The sequence below is a fragment of the Echiichthys vipera genome, assembly GCF_963691815.1.
Source record: "Echiichthys vipera genome assembly, chromosome: 21".
NCBI classification, from domain to species: domain Eukaryota; kingdom Metazoa; phylum Chordata; class Actinopteri; order Perciformes; family Trachinidae; genus Echiichthys; species Echiichthys vipera.
In genome coordinates this window covers 7,663,795-7,686,951 of record NC_139846.1, presented here as the reverse complement: position 1 = coordinate 7,686,951, position 23,157 = coordinate 7,663,795, and the positions used below count along the sequence as shown (strand labels likewise).

The following is a 23,157-nucleotide window of genomic DNA, read 5'->3' as shown; positions in this document are numbered from 1 at the left end:
TGGAGCTGTGAAGCACTGCCACACAAAAGCACCCAGAGCTGGTGCATGCGTAGAAACGTCCTTCTCCTTCTCTCCCTAACAGCGGAGAAGCAGGACGCCGTACAGTGTGACAAGGATCTGCAGCACGTCCTGCAGCCTCCCACCGCCTCGGCTCCACCCAGGACACTTGAATGTCCCACTGATGGTCCCACATGTTTGTTGTTGTTTACCTGTACTCTGCACATGGATGTTACGGAAACACGTACGTTTACGCAACATGAGCATATCAGAGCACGCTTTTGTGTTTTTAACCCTTTACACGGAAAGACAACGGAGGAGCGTTATTACCTTACCACTCTGGAGGGTGGTTTTACTTTTTTGCGTTTTAAGCCCCAAAAACGCTCTCTCCGTCTAAACGAAAGGCACATCTGATCAATTATTTTGTCATTTTCACCCGGGAGCGCCTGAATCTAATCCAGAAGTGAGATTCCTTGGTCTGTTAAACCATCCTGAGCAGCAGCTATTGGGGAAAAAAGCGGTTTGCCATTGTTGTTTTGAACAAACAGTCATCTCTCCATGTCGACGTCACGCACACCTAAGCCACACACGTAGCTGGCAGTAGCTCCTCATGGGACGCTGATTGACCTGAGCAAATCCTCACAGACCCGCCTTTGCTCCGCTGTGCCCTACAGAGACTTGCAGGTGACGTTATGGAGACTGTGTCTATATTTCATACAGTCTAAGGTTCGTAAACAAACACATTACTTAAAGCCGGATGGATTCTCTCTCCTGCTGCCGTGTAAGGTGAAAGATTCCCTCCCCTATAAGTTAAATCGTTTTAACATGGTATCCCATTGTATTTTGTATTACCTAAATATGCTTTGGTGCCAGGCTAAATGATATGGATTACATTTAACAGTCAGACCAAATGACTGTAATCTCTTGGCAGCATTAATGCAGTTTTAAAACGTGTAATCACAGTAGAGGACGTGACTCAGTGTTCAGTTATTTTCATACCGTGCTGCTTAATGCATGTCAGCCGTTCATTAAAGCACTTAAACAGCAGAGACGACCTGGACTATTTAGTCCCTTTTTTAAATGAATAAACACCTTTAATGAATGTGTGTTGTCACCTATTACACCGCAACTATGCGTCCGTCAGGCGTGCGTCTGGTATGAGTGGACCCTCCACCCTTTGGCCTCCCTCTGAGTCCACAGAGGTCCAACCTCAAACCTCAGCCAAGGGAATTCCAAGATCAGCTTACACCGCTTCTATATGGGCTCTTTATGGAGCACACGTTGGCTGAGGGCAGCGTCACACTTTCTTAAAGGAGCCCTTTCAGAGGTGAGGAACTTCGTTTACATTCAGGGCGGTACATGTTAGTCTATATGTTCTATTCTCGTATTTTAGTCGCCCCAGCGTTTTGAATCAAGTGTTTGTCTGCATGTCTGATTGATGATGTCTGTGTGGAGTTTCCAGATGTGGGCGGTTAATGCCGTTGGTAGGTTTCTGAATAGAGTAGTGGTGTCTTATGGAGGGTGAATCCTGCATTACCACTGGAATGACTTTAGCACACAAAGCCCGTGTCTGACGTGTTGAACTTGACCGACTGCTTGCACAGGTTAATCCCTGTCCACTCACGCAACACCTGCTCCTGCTGCTGCTGCACTTCAGGCCTGCTATTTAAACAGATTTGTTAAACAGATTTGACTATTAAAAGCGGTGTCTGCAGTGCTTACACTGGAAATAGCACACATCTGAGAATGTGAATGAAATGGGAGTTCTTTCATTTGTTTACTTGAGCTGGTAATAAAATATTAACACAACAAAACACATGATGTACAGGAATCTCTAAGATTTTGAAGAGCAAAATTAAGTGTTTGGAGTTCTTTCAGTCAAGACATCTATTTTAGGGTTTAGGGCTGCACCATATTGGAAGAAACTGAGACAGACATATCTGTAGGCTATAAGTGTGTCCAAAGGTGTGTATGATGTTTATAGCTATTTTATTTTTGTAACAAGTGAATTTGTTACAGCAGCAGGTGTGTTTTCAATAAAGTTTTTATCTAAATCAGGTGTCTCTAATCCAGTAAAGGGCCGCTGTGGCAGCAGGTTTTCATTCCAACCAAGCAAGAACACACCTGATCCAACAAATCAACTGTGTGAAGGCGATTCAGTTGGTTGAATAAGTCTAGTCAGGTGTGTTCTTGCTTGGTTGGAATAAAAACCTGCAGCCACAGCGGCCCTTTACTGGATCAGTTTGAGACACCTTATCTAAATGGTGATGACACCACAAAAACAGTAACACCCGCAAAGCATGGTAAAGGAGACAGTGTGTTTCAAGACGGGTCGGGTGAGTTGCATTGCTCCAGACTGTTGATGCACCGAGGGCAGTCTCACCTGGTCAACCGTCGCGTCCGCAGGGAGAGAGGGCGCCACACTCCCCGGGGAGTGGTTAGCTTTTGGCAGGTGACGCACTGCCACGGAGGAAGGTTTGAGGCGTGAGTTGAGTTGCACAGACCCCAATTCATTTGACAATACACGTTTTGCGGTGTGACTATTGCGCACATCAGTGTCGATCCTGAGACGATATATCGTCGTATAGCAACCGTTTCACCTGTGTCTTATTGTTTTTTCTTTCCTAACTTTCTATCTCACGTTTTCTATAGATTATTGTCCATATATTTAAAAGTCACAGGCTTATGGTTATGGCTATTTTTCCTGTCTGATGCCCACCTGTTATTCTAAGTATTTCAACAATATAAACGTGTAATAATCATGTAGTAAGATGCAGTCCTTCATCCTCTAGCCAAGCAATGTTAGACCTACATGTCACAGAAGCAGGAGTTCAAAGGTGGGTCAGATAATGCACGTTGACCTTCATATAAGCTTATCTCAGACCCCTGTGTCCGTGTGACAAGAGCATAACTGTGTCTTCATTAGTGCTTTTCTTCTTGTCCCCTTCCTCTTTTTAACCACGTGGTTTCTTCCCCTGAGGGAAACCGTCTGAGATGCAATAATTAAACAACGACAAGAGAAGGTTTTTTTTTTTCTTTGTCAAGGTGGGGGCTACGCCTGTCATCACAAACATATTTGCTCCTTTTTTCGCAGTCTGAGAGCAGCTGCTGAGGAGTGAATGAGCGTGCTACTGAATGCTTGATTGGCAGAGGCATTTGTGTGGAAAGTGTCGAGGGACCTCTGGAGACAATCGTCCAGATCAGGCAGGGCTCCTTCACTTGGGGAGGTGGCTAATATGCTGAGCTCATGCAAACCGCCCCCACTCTGGGCTCTGAGCTTTTGTCTTCCCCTGTTAGTTTTTGGGTGAGTGTCCAACCCACAACCTTTCCTTGCTGCAGCCACAGCTCCTGCTTGAAGGAAATCCCCTGTATTTCTTTTTCTGTGTATTTCTTCTCTGCTCTACAGATGGTCTCCATAGCAAACTGAATTTTGATCGTGTTTTTTTTTTTTTACCAGTGGAAGGAAAGTGATGCATCGGCTCATAAATATGTTGTGTGCACGACTCACAGGGACTTAAACCGGTAGCATTTGGGGGTTGTTGCGTCATGACTAACATTTGAGTTGGACAGAAAGCTGGTGCCAACTTCCTTCTCACAACAAAAGCATGCATGAGAAAAAGCATTGTGTTGCTAGTCTTTTTTATAATGAGGACTTTTAATGGGAGCTTTAACATTTGTTGTATTAGGATCCTTGTAACATAGAGAAAACATTGGTTCCTCTTTGATATGAATATGCAAATATATGAATATTACAACAATAGGCCGGATAATTGAATGATAGTGATGTTGAACACCAACATCTAGCCTTACAGTCCCAAAACTGGGGCTCCAACCAACGATTATTTGTATTATCGATTAATCTGCTCGTTATTTTCTCGATTAATAGTGTTGCTGCTTAAAGTTTATCGCCTAACAGGAAAAGTCACGCCATTTACCCTGACTCAGACTTTTATATTTATTTCATTTCTTTAGGCAAACAGCTTGTCTCTCTCACTTTCTTTGTCCTCCTTTACTGTCTCAGTTTCTTCCCTTCCATCTATGAAAGAAAGGCAGGCTTTGTATGTGTACAACCAAAACTCCTCTCCTCTTATTGGCATATGCAGTAAAATTATATTATAGGCCTTCATATGCCTCCATTATTGCATCCTACACTCATATTGAGGCACTTATCTGAGCCTGAAACACGATCAATCTGCTCCAGTATCTGCCTGATCAGCCTGCTACCTCCCCAGGGTCGTCTATTGTGGAGTTCGTACCCCTTCGGTACCCCCCGAGGGCCTTATGAAGAAGGGCATTGTGGGTGTGCAGTGGTGTGGGCGCATAGTGGTAGCAGTCTGTTCCCTGGCCCTCATTAGCCGGTCCTTTGTGACAGTAAGCCATACCTCGCGGAGCCCAGATGCAGCATGTCCAGATTAGATCGTACACCCGCCAGGAGTTCTGAAAAGCCACCGCGAATCGAGCCTAATCCTCCTGCAAGACTTTCTCTTTTCTTCGCGCTCCCTGTACCACACACAGACACACACACATAGCTGCAGTTATAAAAAAGTTGGTCACACACGAGCACCATTTGGAGACTTCTAAATTACTTATTGTAGTTTTTAGAGCCCTTTCGGTGCCTTGTGTCTTTAATCGCCATCCAGAGATCCTATCAGCTGCTTAAAGACCACGGGCCACCCCCCCCCCCCCCCCCCCCCCCCATTGTTACACAAATCAGAGCTGCAGATAATCATCTAATAAATCCTAGACTTCAAGATTTGAGTGGATTAAAATGAAACGGCATCATGAAACAACCTGGTTCTCATTGGGTTGTGTTTTTCAGAAATGTAAACATCTGAAACAAGTTTAACATCTTAGGGAACAGAACTTTGGTTGTTAGGGTTTGGATTTTAAGTTGTTTTTTTTGTCTGGGGTGAGCGCTGGAGTGCTGCTTCCATTGTAAACACAAAAGACAGAACATCAACTTCTCCCGTTTTGCTTCTTTAGCCTCTGGACAAACTGGACTCTTCTCTACACACCGCTAATGTAATGTCAGCTCAGAAACTTCCCACCAGTCTCTCAAAAATCTTGTTGATTTTTCCATCTTTGTCTTTATGTCACCACAGCCTCAGCCTGGATGTTGTCTTTGGCCCTGCATGTCATGTTGTGTGAAGCCACAAGGCCATTTGCAGAATTATCAGCAGGGGGACTCCAAGATCAGACTGCACTGTCGGGTCCAGCAGCCTCGAGTGGTAACGGCGCAGAGAGCGATAAAGACCTCCTAAATGTTACAACACATTCATCAGTTTAACCCTCCTGTCTGTTGGTCAGTTATTCATAGTAGCTCCCTCCACACCAGCTGGTAGAATGTCACAGGCGTCTGTGGCTATGCTCAAGTTGATCTTATCGACTCCACTACACTGGTATTTGTGGTTATTGCTGCTTTTCTTGGAAGGACAGCGTTGCTAACAATTTACACTTCTGTGTGATCTCATAAATGTCTTCAAAGCATTTTCCTATCTGGCATTAAAGAGCTGCGGGCAGTTTATTGTGTGTTTAAACGTGGATACCATCCCATTAACCTGTTGCTGCTTTTTCTCTGTTTTATATTAATTTTTTTATATTTATATTAATAAGTGAACATTGTTGGAAATCCACAATAAGTCAATTAAAGACGTTCAGGCGCTGCGAAATTGGGTTGGCCGTTCTTGCCCCATTGTCTGACATAATAGGCCGAGTTAAATACACCGACTCATATCACTCATCGTATGTGTCTCTTTTGGCCAGGTCTTATTCCAGTCTTTCTTGGTTTTCCCAATCCAGAGAGATGGTGTTTATGCACCTGAAGCTGTTTGGTAACTGCCAAAAAAACGCCAGAAACAGAATAAAAATACTTAAACGGATTAATTGGATTCATAGATCAATAGTCGTTCTAATCACGGTTAAAATAAGCACTTCACTGTTGAAATAGCTTGAGCGGATTTCTGTGTACCTTCAGCTGCCTTTAAGATAAGGAGAGGCCATGGATTTACCATGAGAAAGGGATGTGAGTGGCTTTTTCTACTGATGGCTTCCTGATGGACTTACTCTCGGTTGGAGTAAAGACTTTGTTATGGGGTAGCTGTCCAATCTGCCCAAGACATGTGAGATGGGAAAACATCAGGGGAACACCTTCTTATTCAGTATATTGCTCTTTGCAGTCAGCATCATTCTGTTTTTCTTTTTTTTTGTGTTCAAGTAGGCCTTCAAATGAATATGGCCATGACCTGTCTAGAGCAGCAAAGATGAATGGATTAGTTGTCAACTGTTAAATTAAAGGCATATATTTTAATCCAGGTCTGTGTCCTTTCTAATATGTGCACTGTATTTGGTTAAACAGTCTCAGTGGTGGAAGTCCCTTGGGAATGGAGCATTGGTTTAATTCTGAGCTGGATTAAAATTTGCAAAATATCTCTTTAATCTCCAATTTTAAGATAATTGATAATTTTGAGTAATTTCTCAACAACAATTATCCAATTCCAGCTTCTTAAATGTAAAGAAAAATCGTGTTTCTCTCCACATCTATGACAATAAACTGAATATCTTTGAATTTTGGACAAAACAAGACATTTGAAGACGTTGTCTTGGGCTTTGAGAAACAGTTTTCTCCATATTTTGACATTTTATAGACCAAACAACGAAACGATTGATCAAGAAAATAATCTTCAAATTAAGAAACAATGAAAATAATGAAAATAATAGTCAGTTGCAGACGCGTCTCTGAAAACAAAGTCAATACCTGAGATGACCTGAGTTATCCTTAAAGCTGTGTGAGTCCGGCTCAGACATTAAAGCATGCTCCAATTTACCCAGTATTAAGGCAAACCGAGCACAGCTAAATCCAGAACACACACACAAATCCTGCCTTTCACTTTTGCCTGTTTGCACATGAAGCGATCCTCAACTCTAGTCTCAAATCAGCTCCTCCACACCATCATGGCCCTAGACACACTGATCTGTACATCAACACAGAGACATAATCACATGAGCGCCCACGCAGGACATCCCAGTCCAGTGGCCGACATTGTTGTGGTGCGGTGTTTGTCGGCATGACAACTGCACAATATTTCTGGGCGGCGTGTGTCTAGTTTTTGTGTCTGCATGGCACCAAATCCACTTCCTGAGCTCACAGGAATTCCATTCAATCATCTTTTTTTCCCCTTCCTTATCATGTGTTTTAGATTTGCAGGAACTCAGAGACATATATGATGTGGGTTGAAACCCTATAACGGTCTGAAATGTATTAGTGGAGGTAAGAAGTATTGTTTGGAAGGAAATTGTGCCTTTAATAGTGATGTGGGCTTCCACAGAGTCACTCATATATATATATATATATATATATATATGCAGTAGACTGTATATATATAACCATTCTTGTAAAACTTAATCCTTGTTTAGGCTGGCACAGGTCAAGTGTCTCAACCGGCTGTGTTTGGTGGTGCCTATTTCTACCGTCTTTTCCATACGGAATACCACATGCTATATTTAGCCGAGTGAATATGGTAACAAGATGCTCATAACAAAACGCTGAGAAGGAACATTCCACCACTGGGTTCCTGATGTTGCTTTCATGGACGCCGACGTCTCAAATGGCAAATATTCCCTTCAAAATCAAAATAGACTGGTATTTACATTTTGGCCATCTCATCCAGTGCCACTTTACTTTTAGCCATGCTGGCTGTTGACTTACGTGCGTTAGCTGTCGTTGGAAGTGAACCAGTAAACTAACAATTATAGGACAATTGGTCCAACTAATAACTCACACCGGAGACTCTGATGTCTGGAAATTCAAAATGGACGGACCCATTGTCCTCAAGCGAGACTTATTCAATATTAAGTAAGAGCACAGAGTCCTGATGTTGCCGTCGGAGTAGCGCGAAGCTCCAGAGAGCCCTGAGATGAAAATGTGATTAAATATTAAATGGATGTTTTGGCCCTGCTCTCTCTCTCTACCGGAGAGATTTACAACTAAAAAGGTATCAGGGACAAGTCCATCCTGCTCCTCCAGTCCTCTTTCTCCTCGGTCCTGAAATAAAGGCAGCTGCTAAGCCTCTGTGCAGTTTTGTTTACCTCCAAGGATTGAGGGGGTATTCCCTTGTGGCGTAGCCGGCCTCTTATGTAATCCTACAAGGCGAGTGTGAAGAGGTAATTGGTGGTTTCAGTGGAGGAGTTGAGATTGACATGTGCCCTCAGGGCAGTGTCCTGAGTGTCACGGTCATGGTGATTTTAACGGTATGGGACAGTTTTAGGGAATTGAACATGTGATCGTTGTGTCTGTTGTCTAGATTGGTTCCAGTTGTTCCTGTTGGCATCTTCAGTTCAGCATAGTTTGAGAGCTTGTTTGTGACAGAACTCCGTTGTAAAATAACGTCAAATGAAACCTCAATTTGAGTTTAACAAGGGATTGTTTTATTAGTTAGTTAGTTAGTTTGCTTAACGATCCTGCACACCCACACAAATGTTCTTACTCATTACACCACCATTACTCAAGTACAGTAAGTGAAAATCCATGAAGTAAATAACAATGATAAAGGCGAAAAAGATGCAACAAAAGTAGCGAGGGAGCTGTCACTCAAGCAGAGGATCTGGAGAAGATCAGGCGCCTTGGTGGAAACACCTGTGTGGGTGGACTGTAGGTACGTTGGTCCATCAAGAGATGCTATTTTATATTGCTAATGCAATATATTTTGTTTGATATATTAAACTTTAAGTTAGAAAATCAGAGTGAAACCTTTTTGCTATTCTAGTGAATTAAATACCTGTAAAATCTAGGCTGTTTTAAAAATTCTATACATTCAATTGCTTAATCAGCAGTTAAACTATTATTATTCCAGAGCACGCCTTCAATCAGCCAAACTAGCTTACGGGGATTAAAGGTCTATTGTCTGGCCGTCCCCAGAGCCCACTCCAGGAGTAAAACATTAAATCAGGTTTGTCATTTTTGATGGCAGTGGTGCGGTAACCAAGCGCAAAGACTTTCAGGAAAGGTTTTGAAAAAGATGGTTGTTGCGTTTTCAAAAATGAACAGAGTCGTCTCGTTTATTATTATTATTATTATTATTATTATTATTATTACATTGTTGTTTTTTATCTGATGCAAAAAAACACAACATGTATTATACATCGCCTATGACCCACCGTGCTCTCCAAATATCTGCGTCGGTGCTTGAAAACCTATATCGATCGACCACTACTTTGTTTCATTACCATCTTAAACTTAATTCCAATGTCTGTGTTTTTATTTTGGTTAATTAAGCTGACTGTACACTAAATATTGTATATACATGGCTGCAAATTATTTTTTAATGAGACGCTCTTTAACCACATCTGTTCTATTGCTTATCCTTACGTAACAAATATCTGTATAGACCCTGTTAAACAAATAAACGAATATACAGGAGTTTCTGTGTTTATGCAACTCCTGGTAATCTCACAAAGACCACAAAGCCACCCAGGCATTAGGTCTTTGTAGTTGCCAGATGAGCTGCAGGCATGCGAAGGTGGGTGTGTCCGCTGTGCATTTTTGTGCCTTATAGATTTCACAGGACCTGCATGTTTCCTTATCTATATTAGCCCCACTTGACTCCTTCCACAGGCTGTGAAAACAATCTCAGTTATTCCTGTCTCCTTGGACCAGAGCAGCTTTGTGCTACATCCTACAGTAAAATGTGTTTGCATGTTCCTTGTATTTACCTTAGCTTTGACTTATTGTGTGGTTCTCGTCTTCTCCTTTTCATTTTATCTTATGATTTATTGATCAGCCTCAATGTGTGAATCTGTTGGCGAGCAGTTAAAACTTTTAGAGGTTGGCAGGGGAAGAGGTAAGTTAGAGAGAGGGAGAGGGAGAGAGAAGACAGGAAAGGAAGAGAATTCACTTCAGGCCGCCTGGTGTGTGCATGTGTGTGTGTGCATACTTCATAGAGAGATTTGTGTGGTGAGTGGGTGGGTGCGTCAGTGAGTCTGCCTGGGCTCTCTGCAGTGCACTCAGCCTCTGTGCTCTCATCTCGGCTGAGTGGAAACATCATGCGTCTGTGGGACGCCCAGAAGAACAGCCCCGTTCCTCCAAACTGAGACCAGAATAGACAGTTGAGGACGGACCGAGGGAGGAAGAGGACGCAGCATGGACTCAACCAGAAACTTGGAGTAGGCTACATAGAAAAGAGGAACCAAAAGAAGAAAAAAGCAAGAACTGGAGCATTTTTTGAGGATAGTTTTTTATCTATTCTGCCATTTGATCTCACCACCTCAAACCTGGCTATGCCATGCTGGCCCAGAGGAACGGGCTCCCTCCGGGCTGTAAGCCGGTTCCTCTGAAGGATCACCCGGAGCTGCGGGATGTGGACGTGAACGCCGAAGGATGCTGCTCCCTCTCTCCTTCCCCGTCATCTGGAGGTTGTCCCTGGGCTCGCCTGGCCGGCGTGGACGGCTGCCTTTCGGAGCCGTACTGCCTTTGGTTCCAGCTCCTGGCCAGAGCTTACTGGGGTGAGGTGGAACTGGGCCTCACCAGTCCCAATCGCAGCGTGTCCTGGGCTCGGCTCAGAGAAGCGTCCAGGAAGAACTGCGTCCGCTCTCGGGTAAGGACAGTTAGGTATGAGAAAGATGGAGAGCATCCTCATGCATTTTTGAGGAGGAGATTTGTGTTACATTTTTTAAGGCATTTAGGAAAACCCTGTACTTGTGTTAGGACATATGTGTTTGAGAGCTATCGGTGTCTGGCAGAGATATTCAGGTTTACATAGGAAGCATTTGCTCGGGGAGGAGAGGTTAGGGGCGGCTACACTTTGTTGTGCTGTCTGAGGAATTTTGTGTGCGTCATCCTGCGCTCCAGCGGCAGGCAGGGTAGTCCTGTTTCACTGACCGATATCTTTTTGTAACGTGAGCGTGTCTGTGTTTTGGTTTGGGGTTTTAGGTTTCCTTTATTGTCGGCCCCCTCGGTGGTTTCAGAGTGACACTTTGCTGTATGCTGTCAGAGGAAGGTGAAGTTTATTTTCCAGCTGCTCGTATTTTAGAATTTCTTCTGCCATTCCTTTTTTTTTGTTAAGGCTTAACAGACTGAACCTTGATAGAATGAAGTCATTGTGCAGTGATGGACCAAAGTAGGGAATTGAAGGCATATTTTCCTATAGCATAGTGAATCAGTGTGACTAATGTTAAAGTCTGTGGTCGGAGAGGGAGAGAAGTTTGGGAAGAAAAGGCGAGAGGGAGTGAAAGAGGTAGATCCACGACCCACGGGTGACTCAGACTTAAAAGAAAGAAGAAGAAAAACAGTTTGTGGAGGAAAGCTGAGCATTCAAATTCATCTCATATACATAAAGAAGCAGGCATGCAAATGCGCCATCCCGCAGGCCAGGGCACCATATGGCAGCATCAGTGTGCAACATAATGGTGACTGTTTTGATGAACAGATTGGGTCTCATTTATCAGGTGTGTGAGCTTGTTTGGTGCAGATTAACCGTACACACAGTGCTTTCCTGCTGCTTCTCTTGCTGTATAATTCAACATGTTATATATAGAGAGATGAAAAATGTGTGTGTGTGTGTGTGTGTGTGTGTGTGTGTGTGTGTGTGTGTGAGAGAGCCAAATGGCTTAGCAGTTGCATAATACAACGTTAAATTTTTAAGCGTGAAATCCAAACAAACAGCTGAGTTGGACCATCAGCTCTCCTCTCTCAGTTACAGTGTGGACTGTGGCTTTCTTCCAGCTCCACACCACTGGGTATTGGGTGGTGATTTCACCAGTCAAGCCCACACCCATCCCTCTCTCTGGAGGCCTGTACATCTGCTGCTCCCAGACAGACCCGGGAGAGGTGCAGAGAGAGAAGCCAGAGGGGTGGTGGGGGAGAATGTCTTTGTTTTGGATCCACACCTAAGATGTATTTTGGTAGGAGGAGAGCCCACGGAGAGAGATCTGGGTTGAGGCTGGAACTCTTGGCAGGCTCTCGTATAGCCCCGGAGTCACTGCAGTAGTGTTAGCAATAAGCACTAACGCACACCCTGCGGTGCAACGGTTCAGTTCCATCATAACTTTGATGATGGATGTGACAGAAGTCTCGCTGCTCAGACAGTTCGCAGCAGCAGGAGAGTGTTTTTTTAGGGACGGCGCAATTAGGGACGTTGTGATTAATCGAATATTATCTGCTGTATTTTTATGATGAAGATGATGAATCTTGGTTGGAAAGTTAAAATCTGAACAAAAGTAGATTAAAAATAGAGTTGAAGTCTTGGATAAGGTATTCTGAGTGTGTCTTGTATGTTTATTCATTATTAATGAATGATTTTGTCTCTAAGGTACAATGATTTATGAGGAGGAAAAGCTGTGAATCCTTACATTTAAAAGGGTAGAACAATATTTTTAGGGGACTGTTTCAACTACTCTGTTGTGGCTGTCGTGATTTAGTTGGATGTATACAGTACATGTGTTTTTTTAGAAATGTTTTTTGATTGGGTCACAAAATCACATCATCCTGTTCTAGAGCTGCAGTCAATTGTAAATTGAGAGTTAATCATTACTGTCTTTTTCAAAAGGGGAAATGGGAAATATTGCCTGGCAACAGCGTCGGTTTTAGCGTGTGTGTGTGTGTGTGTGTGTGCGTGTGCGTGCGCGTAAACTGAGGTGACTCACTGTATTTTCAGCTTAGCTACAGTTGCTCTTTAAGACCGGGTCAGCAACACCTTTGGTTGTGGAACATTTCAAATCAGACTTGTGCTGCATGTGTTGTGTTATGTAGGCAAAAACAATTTAATGTTACGCAACCTGCCGGCATTTAAGGCTTGTTTTTTTTTTTTTTATCCCATGTTAGTCACAGTAGGAATGTAGAAGATAAGTCTGTCATCATGCAAACACGCCAAATAGCCCTGCAAAGCTCCAAATGTGCAATAACCGAAGCCATATGGAGGGTTGTGAGGAGGACAAAATGTGGCTTAAATGACAATCCTGATTATTTTGACGCACATGATGATCACTGACATTAACCACAACATAGGAACAAGATTATCTGGCTGCATTTTTGGCTTCTGACACCAACATTTTAACAGTTTTCATGTGAGGATACCGGGTGGGATGAGTGAAATGAATGAATGAGACTCAACTGATGTTTTAATCAACAGCTTCTATTGAATGCTGTTAAGGCAGCAGCAGAGGAGCTTTGCTGGTAATTGAAACCCTTTTAGCTTAACTGTTGATGTCATCTTTGACACTTAAAGTTCCGATCTCGAAGATGAAGGGCGAGTCTGGTACATTAGCTCTGCCTACCTTCACTAGCGGACCAACCACTTCGAGGTGATGGAAATCATGTCACTAAAGAGCCCTGCTTTTGATTTTTCCCGGGACTGTCGCAACAGATATCCAGTTCATAATACCTTCATCAGGATGGTGACTTAAAGGAGCACTGTGTATCTCCCACTGTGTGGTAAAATTGTATATTGCATTCAAATGAATAATGCTTTTTAGCGCTTCCCTTTTTCAAATGTGCGTTGCAACCTGGTTGCATCTACGGTAGGAGCTCTACGGCAAGAAACTGTTCACCCGTTTCTCTGAATTCGCCGGGCATGTTGCCTTTTTAATTCTCTTTTTCCCTTTTTTGGGGACAAGGATTCCTTCTCCTATGGCATGGCATAATTATGATAATGCATTATGAACAAAAGTGCAGTTCAGGCTTTCAAATTTGCCGTTGTAGTGACAAGCGCGTCTCACTGAGCTCCTCCAGTCTTCCACAGTCACGCTGGCTGAGCGAAAATGCCATTAGCCTTACCGGAACCACGTAGTGCCTTATGTCCCTCTCAGCAGTTCATGTTTTTTTAAAGACCAGAAGGACATGGAAGCCTCCATAGAGCTTACCCGTCCTGTGAAAATACAGATAAGAAATGAATCACTCAGGAGCAGAAGTCACATTGTTGGCAGAGGTAATTGTGCACCAATGAGGACTTATTTATAAATAAAGATGTGGATTTGTGGTAATAAAGTAGTAATAATAGTAATTGTTCAGTAGGAATAATGACTTTATGTTGGAAATGTTTGAAAAAGATAGATATGTTTGTTTTTGTGATAGAATCAACATAGTGTTTTGTGTAAATTGAGAATTTTTGTTCCCAGGTTACAGTTCACAGCTGATGTGTCATTGTTTATTTATGCAGCAGAAACACTCTATGATCCTTATGTTAACAATAAACCCTCCTGTTCTCTCTGCTCTTTTTTATAATTCCCAAAAGTAAAAGTAAACCTCGAGCGCAAAGTGACACCTTAGCAGAAACAACAGCGTAATAACTGAAGAATCACCATCAGGGGGGATTTCTCGTGTTTTTAAATCAAGTTGATTCATAATATCTACGCTGAGCCGTGGGCTCCTTTCATCTGTGAAAACACAATTACCAGGGCTGAAGTGAATGGAGTGTATTTCTGTTGTCAACAGGCAATTAAATCATTATTTTCACAACCACATTGTTGTGGAGCGGTGCATCATTTCCAGCAGAGTGGTTCTGTAAACTGGGTTGTGAGGATGGCTTTTATTTACCGTGCAGACATGCAAGTGCTATCAGTCTTCTCATCTAACAACAAGAAAGCGCTCCTCTCCTTTGCGGTTCCTGTCTGTGTTCACGCAGCACTGTAGCTTCTACACACTGAATATGTTGTGAAGATCAACACTGATGTACCCGTGTTTTATCATCCATTCAGGCCAAGCAGAAGGATGGGCGAGATCAGAGCGAGGCGTCGGCCGTGGCTTCTCCGGGAGCAGACGAGGAGCCTTTTTCCTGGCCGGGGCCCAAGACGCTCCACCTGCGCCGGACGTCCCAGGGCTTCGGCTTCACACTGCGGCACTTCATCGTCTACCCGCCCGAGTCTGCTGTCCACAACTCTCTGAAGGTGACAGAACGTCGTCTCTTACCCCCTTTGAGGACACTAAGATCTTAATACAACAAAACTATTTATATCATCTAATGCCATTTACAGGGTTCCTACGCAGTATGGAAAAATATGGAATATAATTAGAGTCATTTCCAGGTCTGGAAGTTTGGAAAAAGGGAAAAAGAGTTTGGAAAAATGTTTGTGATGTTTCCAGACTATTATCCCACTTTCTAAAATAAAATATATTAATATATACAAATCTTACTAACGCAACACAGCCGACATGTGGATGACATGAAACCAGTCAACCTGGCTGTAGAATAGTTGGGTTACCATGGTTACCGTTCACCATGCGACTGCCATTCTCATTTTTTCAATTGTTTCCATATGTTATCTACATTTTATTCATGATTTTATCATTATTTTAGTTATTTACAGTATGTTTACGCCATCTAAAGTGTTTTATTTTGTAGTTCATGGTTAATTATCCATCTCTACTGTTCCTGTCTGTAGAGTTACAGGTTCACTCATTCATTTAATTATCCATCTCTACTGTTCCTACCTGTAGAGTTACAGGTTCACAGTTATTCATTTAATGATCCATCTCCACTGTTCCTGTCTGTAGAGTTACAGGTTCACAGTTATTCATTTAATTATCCATCTCTACTGTTCCTGTCTGTAGAGTTACAGGTTCACAGTTATTCATTTAATGATCCATCTCCACTGTTCCTGTCTGTAGAGTTACAGGTTCACTTATTCATTTAATTATCCATCTCTACTGTTCCTGTCTGTAGAGTTACAGGTTCACTTATTCATTTAATTATCCATCTCACTGCTCCTGTCTGTAGAGTTACAGGTTCACGTATTCATTTCACTCTTTTAGCATTTAGCTTGAATAAAATGCTGTGCGTTGAACATGTGTCTGGTTGCCATGGTTTGGAATTCATTCACTTATATGAGCTACAGTTTGTAGGTAAAAATGTCATGTAATTATTCAGCAACATAATGGCATAGATAGTCAGAATTTAATATACGTGTTAAAAGTTAGATTTTAAAACTGTTTATTTACATAATAAGCATCTAACAATTGGTGGTCAGATGTTTAATATGAAAAATCCTCAGAGTCTGGAAAAGTGTGGAATTTTGAAATGGAAAATGTGCAGGAACCCTGAATTTAGAGCTGGTGATTTTAAAATGAGAAAGAGACTTTATATTGGATACAGATGAAATAATCTCAGACCGCAGGCGGTTTTAAGGAAGTAAAACTTGATTTTGACATATATATATATATACATGTATATATATATATATATATCTAGTTGAAGGAAAATGTGATTGTTTTGAGAATGAAATGCATTAGTAGCAACTGTAATGTAGTACACATTTGATGGGGCAAAGTAAACCAGTGCTACAGTAAATCCAGTACACAAACATCACTTGTGGCCACACTGACAGACTAAAGAGCGGTACAATGTTGAACTGTTCCATTAATCTGTCGTGTCAGTAAAGCAGCAGGGCTTTTTTCAGAGCCTCCCTTGACTTGTATCATCCCACCTGGGAAGTGTGCCAGCCGTCCTCTGGATAACATCAGTACCAATCTGCCCTTTGGTATTAATCCTGACATTACAGCACTTCCGGCTCCTAATGGGCACACACTAACACATGCTAACACACACTAACACACACTAAAGGGCTTTGGGTAAATACGACAGGGCTTCTTCTTTAATGGGAAAATGTGCCCGGTGTTTGAGTTCTCGAAGCTTATCATGGCCTCCTGACTGATTCGTTTTTGTTAGTGATAATTCAGGATAAGTTGGGTTTACTTTTCTCTGAAGTGTATTTTGACAACCTCTTCAGTTTGCACAGAAGGATTTCCTCCAAAGTTAGCGTAGTGCTTTTCTGTTTATAGCTTTTGGCTTCTGTTGGCTGCGTGGTTGAAAGAGAAACTGTTGCACGACAGTTAGGATCTTCAGACATTTGTGTAACTAAAAAAAGTTTCTCCCCAGAGGCCTTCTTGGGTATCACCATGTTGTTTCGGCCACTTTTAAGTCTTGCCGCGTCCTTAATTTTTGTGGACTTGAATTGAACTTTAAAAGCAGCAAGTTTGTTAACCAGCAGCCTCAGATGCATACGGTGCAACATTAGGGCAGTACATCCATCTTAAAACACTGGCAGAGTTTAGTCTTCTGCATGAGAAGTTTATATTCTCTTTTATTGCACTGATTCTTTCTGAGGCATTGACATAAAGAATTACACAAGTAAAACTACATTTTGTCCGACCATCTTGAGCCCGCTGTGGCCTCCTTATCATAAGACCAGATTTTGGGTAATATTCAAACTGAAAGCTTTAAATTTCAACCCGTCAGGTCACACTCACTGTACGCCCTGAGCAGTTCTCCCATTACGTAACCTAAACCAACAAGGGGAGGGCGAAAAAATCTTCACATTTCATAGTAATTACTCTCAGGGTCTTGGATTGGAGCACTTGATTAATCGCAGTTTTAGGATATTGGGGTAAAGCTTGAAGAGGGTCAGACCGTCTTACGGAAAGCCTCGGGAGAGCAGGGAGTCTTTAAGGAGACGCAGAGAACATGTGTGTCACTGAGGGGAGGGGGATTAAAGCAGGAGTGCGTACACTTAAACTGGGACTGTGAGGGACTTTAAGATTTTAGGTGTTTTATGTGGAGATGGAAACAAACAAACAATCATGTTGCTATGAAGTGGCTTATATGGATCATGCAACACTCAATTATGTTAAATTATAATAGCACTCTTCTTTGTCTCTGTGCATTATGTAATCCATCCTTTGATTCAAAATCCATATGTTTATTATTATTTTTGATCAATCTATTAAGTAGTTTAGTCTTCAAATGTTACAAATGACCACAAAGAGAAAAAAAACGATACAGAAACGTTAAATGAAAATGACCACAAAGAAAAACGTAATGACTCCAGAATCACTAAAAGTAGGGGTGGCCGGTGGAACAGTGGTCAGAGCAGTAAAGAGGCTTATGGTCCTCGAGGCAGCGGCCGCAGGTTCAACTCCGACCTGCGGCCCTTTGCTGCATGCCCCCCCCCCCCCCCCCCCCCTCTCTCACCCCATTTCCTGTCTGTACTACATAATAAAGGCTTGAAAACTGCCAAAAAAAATCATCTTTAAGAAGACTAAAAGTCGACTCTTTGAATGTGGGTGTCTTGTTCCTTGAGTGGGGGGCCTCTTAAGTGTCTGTGCCCAGTTGCCCATTGTCTCATCATCCGTCCATTGATAGCCTAGCCTTTTTACGAATGTGTCTCTCTTTCTTTTTTTCTCTCTCTCCAGGATGAAGACAACGGCAGCCGAGGTAAGTGTCAAAAAACGGCCTACCTTTTTTTCCTGTCTTTCTTTCTTTATTCTCATTTTGTTTAAATTACTGCGTGCATTAGAGATGAACTCTGTGATCTGGGACCTCAGGTGTTGCAATGAGAAAGGCACAGAAACCATTAACTCTCAGCTATTCTTCAGTAACTCCCGAGAATAGGGATCAAATTAAGATTGACAGTCCATTTACTCTAATGTATTCTCACTCCTCACAGATTGAAATGGATGCATTTTGATGATTCGTTGTGCCTCGGTCTCCACATTTCATTAGCCTTTGCAGTTCAGTCCCATTAATTTACTTTTCCTGATTTGACCGTGGAATGGTACTAAAGCCAGTGTAAACAACATGCTGCAGGAGAGGCTGTCTTTTCTGCAGGCTGTCAGTGGAGACGGGCGGTGTCGTGCTGCACTTTGGTGTTTAAAGCTTTGCTCTTCACAGTGGCAGTCGGGGCTTTTGCTGTTAGTTTGGCAAGGTCTCAGCATCTCTCAGAGCATCCACCCCGTCATTCCAGTCCCTCTGTATTCTGCACACGTCTGCAGCCCAGCATGAATGCATGAGGATTGCTCCGCTGCACTTCCTAAACAGCCTTGCATCTCATGTCTGTGTGGCATATGAAAACACGAAGCACGCGTACGTAGGCTCCCGTAACATACACAAAGACCGGACAGCGACAGACAATCCATTGTAGTTTTATTCAAATAAATATCCACTTTTTTTGGAATTACCCCAAACTTTTTGTATTTTCTCATCGAAGCGATCTCTGTTTTTAAAAACCAACTGATACCTTTCTGGCAGAAGCAGCAATGTTTTTAAGTCTGTAATAAATGGAGGAACCGGGAGAAGATTATCATCATTAGCTGTTTGTTTGACTTGAAATGAACCCAAAGCCCTACCAGGTGTGATTCAGTGAATTGTTGTGGCATGAGTGGACAGTGAGAGTGAAGAATCAGGGGTTAGAGGAGGGTGAGCGCAGCGCTTTTGTGATAATTCTGACTCTTAAACGCCTCTCGACGGGAAATTGAGAGATTCCTGTAAGTGTCCCTCATCATCCCTCTTGGCCCTCGGTGTCACATTCCTCACACGACCCTCCCTCCCTCCCTCCCCACCCTTTTTAACCCCTCCGTGTCCACCCGCCTCATTCAACACAGGCCTCAAAACATTAAACAACTAGCACACGAGGGCCCTGCTGTGGCAAGAGGAAACCCTACTGGGGAATTGTGCAACTACACATTCTTGAAACTTGGATTTTTTGTGTGTGACTGAAATAAGTCACGTAAAAAGCGTGTGTGTGTGTGTGTGTGTGTGTGTGTGTGTGTGTGTGTGTGTGTGTGTGTGTGTGTGTGTGTGTGTGTGTGTGTGTGTGTGTGTGTGTGTGTGTGTGTGTGTGTGTGTGTGTGTGTGTGTGTGTGTGTGTGTGTGTGTGTGTGTGTGTGTGTGTGCCATTAAATAGTATGTGGTAAGTGCATGAGAACCATTCACCGCACAGCTCAATAGATGGTGAATAATGATCCCCCTCCCTCCGCTGCCACAGGAAGTCACTTGGCTACCTTCCAGCTTCTCATAAATCCTTCTTTGCCTCTCAGCGGGCTCAGAGACTCTGCAGTGGTGAAGATGCAGACAGGTAGTAGGGCCACAGCTGATTGCAGCAGAATGAATCAAGAGTGATTTTAATAGGAATCAAAATCAAGTGATGACATTCTTGTAAATCTTGTTACATGATCTGTCCAGTAAAAACTGTGAGAAGATTGTTTTACATCTTAAAGCGGAAGTTGGTGGCTTAACTTTTTTATTCATATTTGCTGAAGAAAAATGGAATGGACACTCTGTGAAAAGGTCATGTATCTGTACCTCCACCTTCTTTTCCAGAGTCCTCTCTGCTTCCTCCAAAGGGCATTTGCTAGTTTCCACCGCGGCTGAAGAAAAACAGCCACCGATCAGAGCCGAGGAGTCTCTGACGCAGCGTCAATAACTGCACTGATCAAATATGAATCAATATTCTGTAACTGTATTGCCTGTTTCTCACAAAGTGTTTTCAGAAACATATTTTAGTGTACCGTTCTGACTGTAAAATGAGAATCTGTGTGACGAAGCCAAATAGCCAAAACCACAAACGTTCTCATTTTACAGCTAAAATGTGTTTCTGAAAATAACCTAATGTGAGAAATATGCAATAACACAATATTGATTCATCTTTTCATCAGCGCTGCCTAGTTTCACAGTTCGATCAGAGTCCAGAGCAGTCCTTGACACTGTGGTTGGTTGTCAGGGGCAGTGGATCTAACAGATGAGATTAGGAGCAGACAGAGAGAGGTAGAGCAACATTACTTTTTTCACAGATCTCCTGTCTCATTGTGCTGTCAGGATATAGTGACAGTTACAGCAAATATGGGTGGGGGTATTTTCCACACAGCTTAAGTTATCTTCAGCTTTAAAGCCCTTAGTTACCTACACATGTGCTTTCAGTTTCGGTTGAAGCTGGGCGGAGCTTTGATGGGAATTTGTGAGGTCACAAATCATCATAAGAATGATAAAGGTGAAGCATGTAGCCAAAGACTGAGGGCGTGGGAAATTTTTTTTTGGCATTTCTATGTAATTTCTCACGGAGGCCTTCAAATTGTTATAGTCAGTCACACTCAGCAACAGCCAGTCACAATCAACAACAACAACAAACAGAATAGACTTTAAAACACCTGTAACAGCATCGTAAACACACGCAGACCCAGACTTATAATACATCCCATGTGTTTAGTCGTTTTAACATTTTTTTTTTTAAAAAGCTTACATTCTGCAGTTTTCTGAGTCAGGTCTGTTTGGCTGCAGCCTCCTCCGGCCTCCCCGGCGCTCTGCAGTGCAGTTTATTTGCTTGACTCTGGGCCAGTGTGTGATGAGGCTGTTGGTGTTTGGAGAGTAGGGGGGCGCCTGCTGACCGCATGTTGACTAGCTGGGTGTTGCCACTGGAAACACTTCAAACCTCCAGAAAATACACACGCATACACGGATGGACCCACAGGCTGACGTAGATACACAGATAAACAAACGTAAACATTGAAATACAGCGTGTAGATGAACATAGTGGAACCACGGAGAACGGAGGAATGATGTCAAGTATGGATCTGTTTATTTCCCTTCACAGTGGTCCTCTACATACCAAATCTTCCTCTCTATCTCACTTCCTCTCTTCTCCCCTCCCTCCCTGCTCTGTCTCTCCCTTTCCTGTATCTCTTTCTCTCTCCGGCTGCATATTTTAGCAAGTTGTTGAAGGGTAAAATCCAAATGAGGCGTTTTGTGCTATGCTTATGAAGCTGTGGTGCCTCAGCAACATAAAAACAAACGGCTCCATCTGTTCAAATATTTCTTTTTCATTCAACCTGAAACACTTTTATCTGCAGATACCACCTTTTATATGCTTTTTTTTCATTGGGTCAGATTTTGGTTAGTTCCCATAGAGTGTGCAGCAAAGGGGAACGTAATGCAGCACAGGCAAACAGAATTCCCCAGTATTCTCCGGTGGGCTTTTTTTTTTTTTTAAAGCTCCACCTTCTTTAACAAAGCTGGATCCAAAGTTTTGTCTTTCTCTCTGTTTCTAAGTCTACTCTCCAACCTTCCTGTCTTTCTCTTTCTGTTTGTTTTCTAATTGCCCTCAACGACTTTGGTACCATGAAGCTTGATGCTGAACTCCACATAGATTAATTTAACGGCACAGTTTTCCTCTTATTTAATTCTGGCTCCAAGTAGATTTCCTGAGCAGCTTTTATCTTGAGCATGAGAAGTTGTTAATCTGACAAACTTCATTTATTATGGCATACACCCACCCACATAGAAGTTTGCTTAACATTAAGACTCGACTCAGAAAAGCTTTTTTAGGCAAATACCCAAATACAATTGACCGTTCACCCTAGTTTGTTTAATTATTTTTGCATTTTTGGCTTTATACGGCCGATGACTCAGAGAAGAGACAGAGGCGTATGATATGCAACAAAGCTCCCAAGGAATCTAGCCTGGGATGTTGCAGTCATGTGCGCTGTAACTACTCAGGTACCAAGCTGCTCCGTTTGCTGAGCTTTTATTTTTCCTCACCATAGACCGACATAGTCTCCATAACCTCACCCATAGGTTTCTGAAGAGCCAAAGTGAAGCTCAGAGTGGTCATTGCCATCTTGGCAGTGCCTGACGTCGCTGAACTCCAGGCTAATCCAAAAATGGAAAATTAAGTGACACGCAGATGGACCGAGGCGGGTCGAATGAAACCCACAGTCTCCTGCACATAAAACCACCCGTCACTCAAAGTGACCACGCCTTTAATTATGCTAGAGCTGCTGCTCCTTTGCGTTGAAAGGAGCCAGTTGAGGTGGTTCGGGCATCTAGTAAGGATGCCCTCAGGGCGCCTCCCTAGGAAGGTGTTCCAGGTACGTCCAGCTGGGAGGAGGCCTCGTGGAAGACCCAGGACCAGGTGGAGGGATTATATCTCCACACTGGCCTGGGAACGCCTCGGAATCCCCCAGTTAGAGCTGGTTAATGTGGCCCGGGAAAGGGGAGTTTGGGTCCCCTGCTAAAGCTGCTGCCCCCACGACCCGACCCCGGATAAGAGGTTGAAGATGAGTGTGTGAGTCTTAGTGTGTGTCTAAGCCTCGATATAATTTAAAGGAGTTATATCAAAATTCACTCTGTACAGTTTGGTTTTAAATTTTGGGATTAGGATATTTATTTATTTTTTTCAAAACTGTCGGATGAACAGAAGCAGCGCGGTGTTTCCATTTCTGCCCAGTCCTGTGTTTGTCATTTTGGTGGTTTTTCTCTCCTCTTTTCTATCTCTCTGGCTTAGCACTCTAACTTGTTGCTCTCGATACCAATATTAGCTGCTCTTTTTCAACAACTTTAGGCTCAAAAAAACGTGCACACAGGCTGAAATTCTCTGCGGCGTTCAAGTCCACTACCTGCTATTTTA

General features: G+C 42.9%; 1 protein-coding gene across 4 annotated transcripts in view; it reads left to right on the top strand.

The window, feature by feature from the left end:
- The window catches only part of arhgap21a (Rho GTPase activating protein 21a), an 86,937-nt gene that overhangs the window by 29,879 nt on the left and 33,901 nt on the right, over positions 1-23,157 (top strand). For 2 of the 4 annotated variants that reach the window (XM_083936345.1, XM_083936344.1), the window contains exons 1-3: positions 10,058-10,586; positions 14,683-14,871; positions 18,173-18,194. In XM_083936345.1, coding sequence (XP_083792471.1) covers positions 10,275-10,586; positions 14,683-14,871; positions 18,173-18,194 — 523 coding nt within the window. In that variant the 5' untranslated portion in view covers positions 10,058-10,274. Of the gene's footprint in view, positions 1-10,057; positions 10,587-14,682; positions 14,872-18,172; positions 18,195-23,157 lie in introns of those variants that run through there. The other 2 variants (XM_083936347.1, XM_083936346.1) reach the window with 1 other exon arrangement.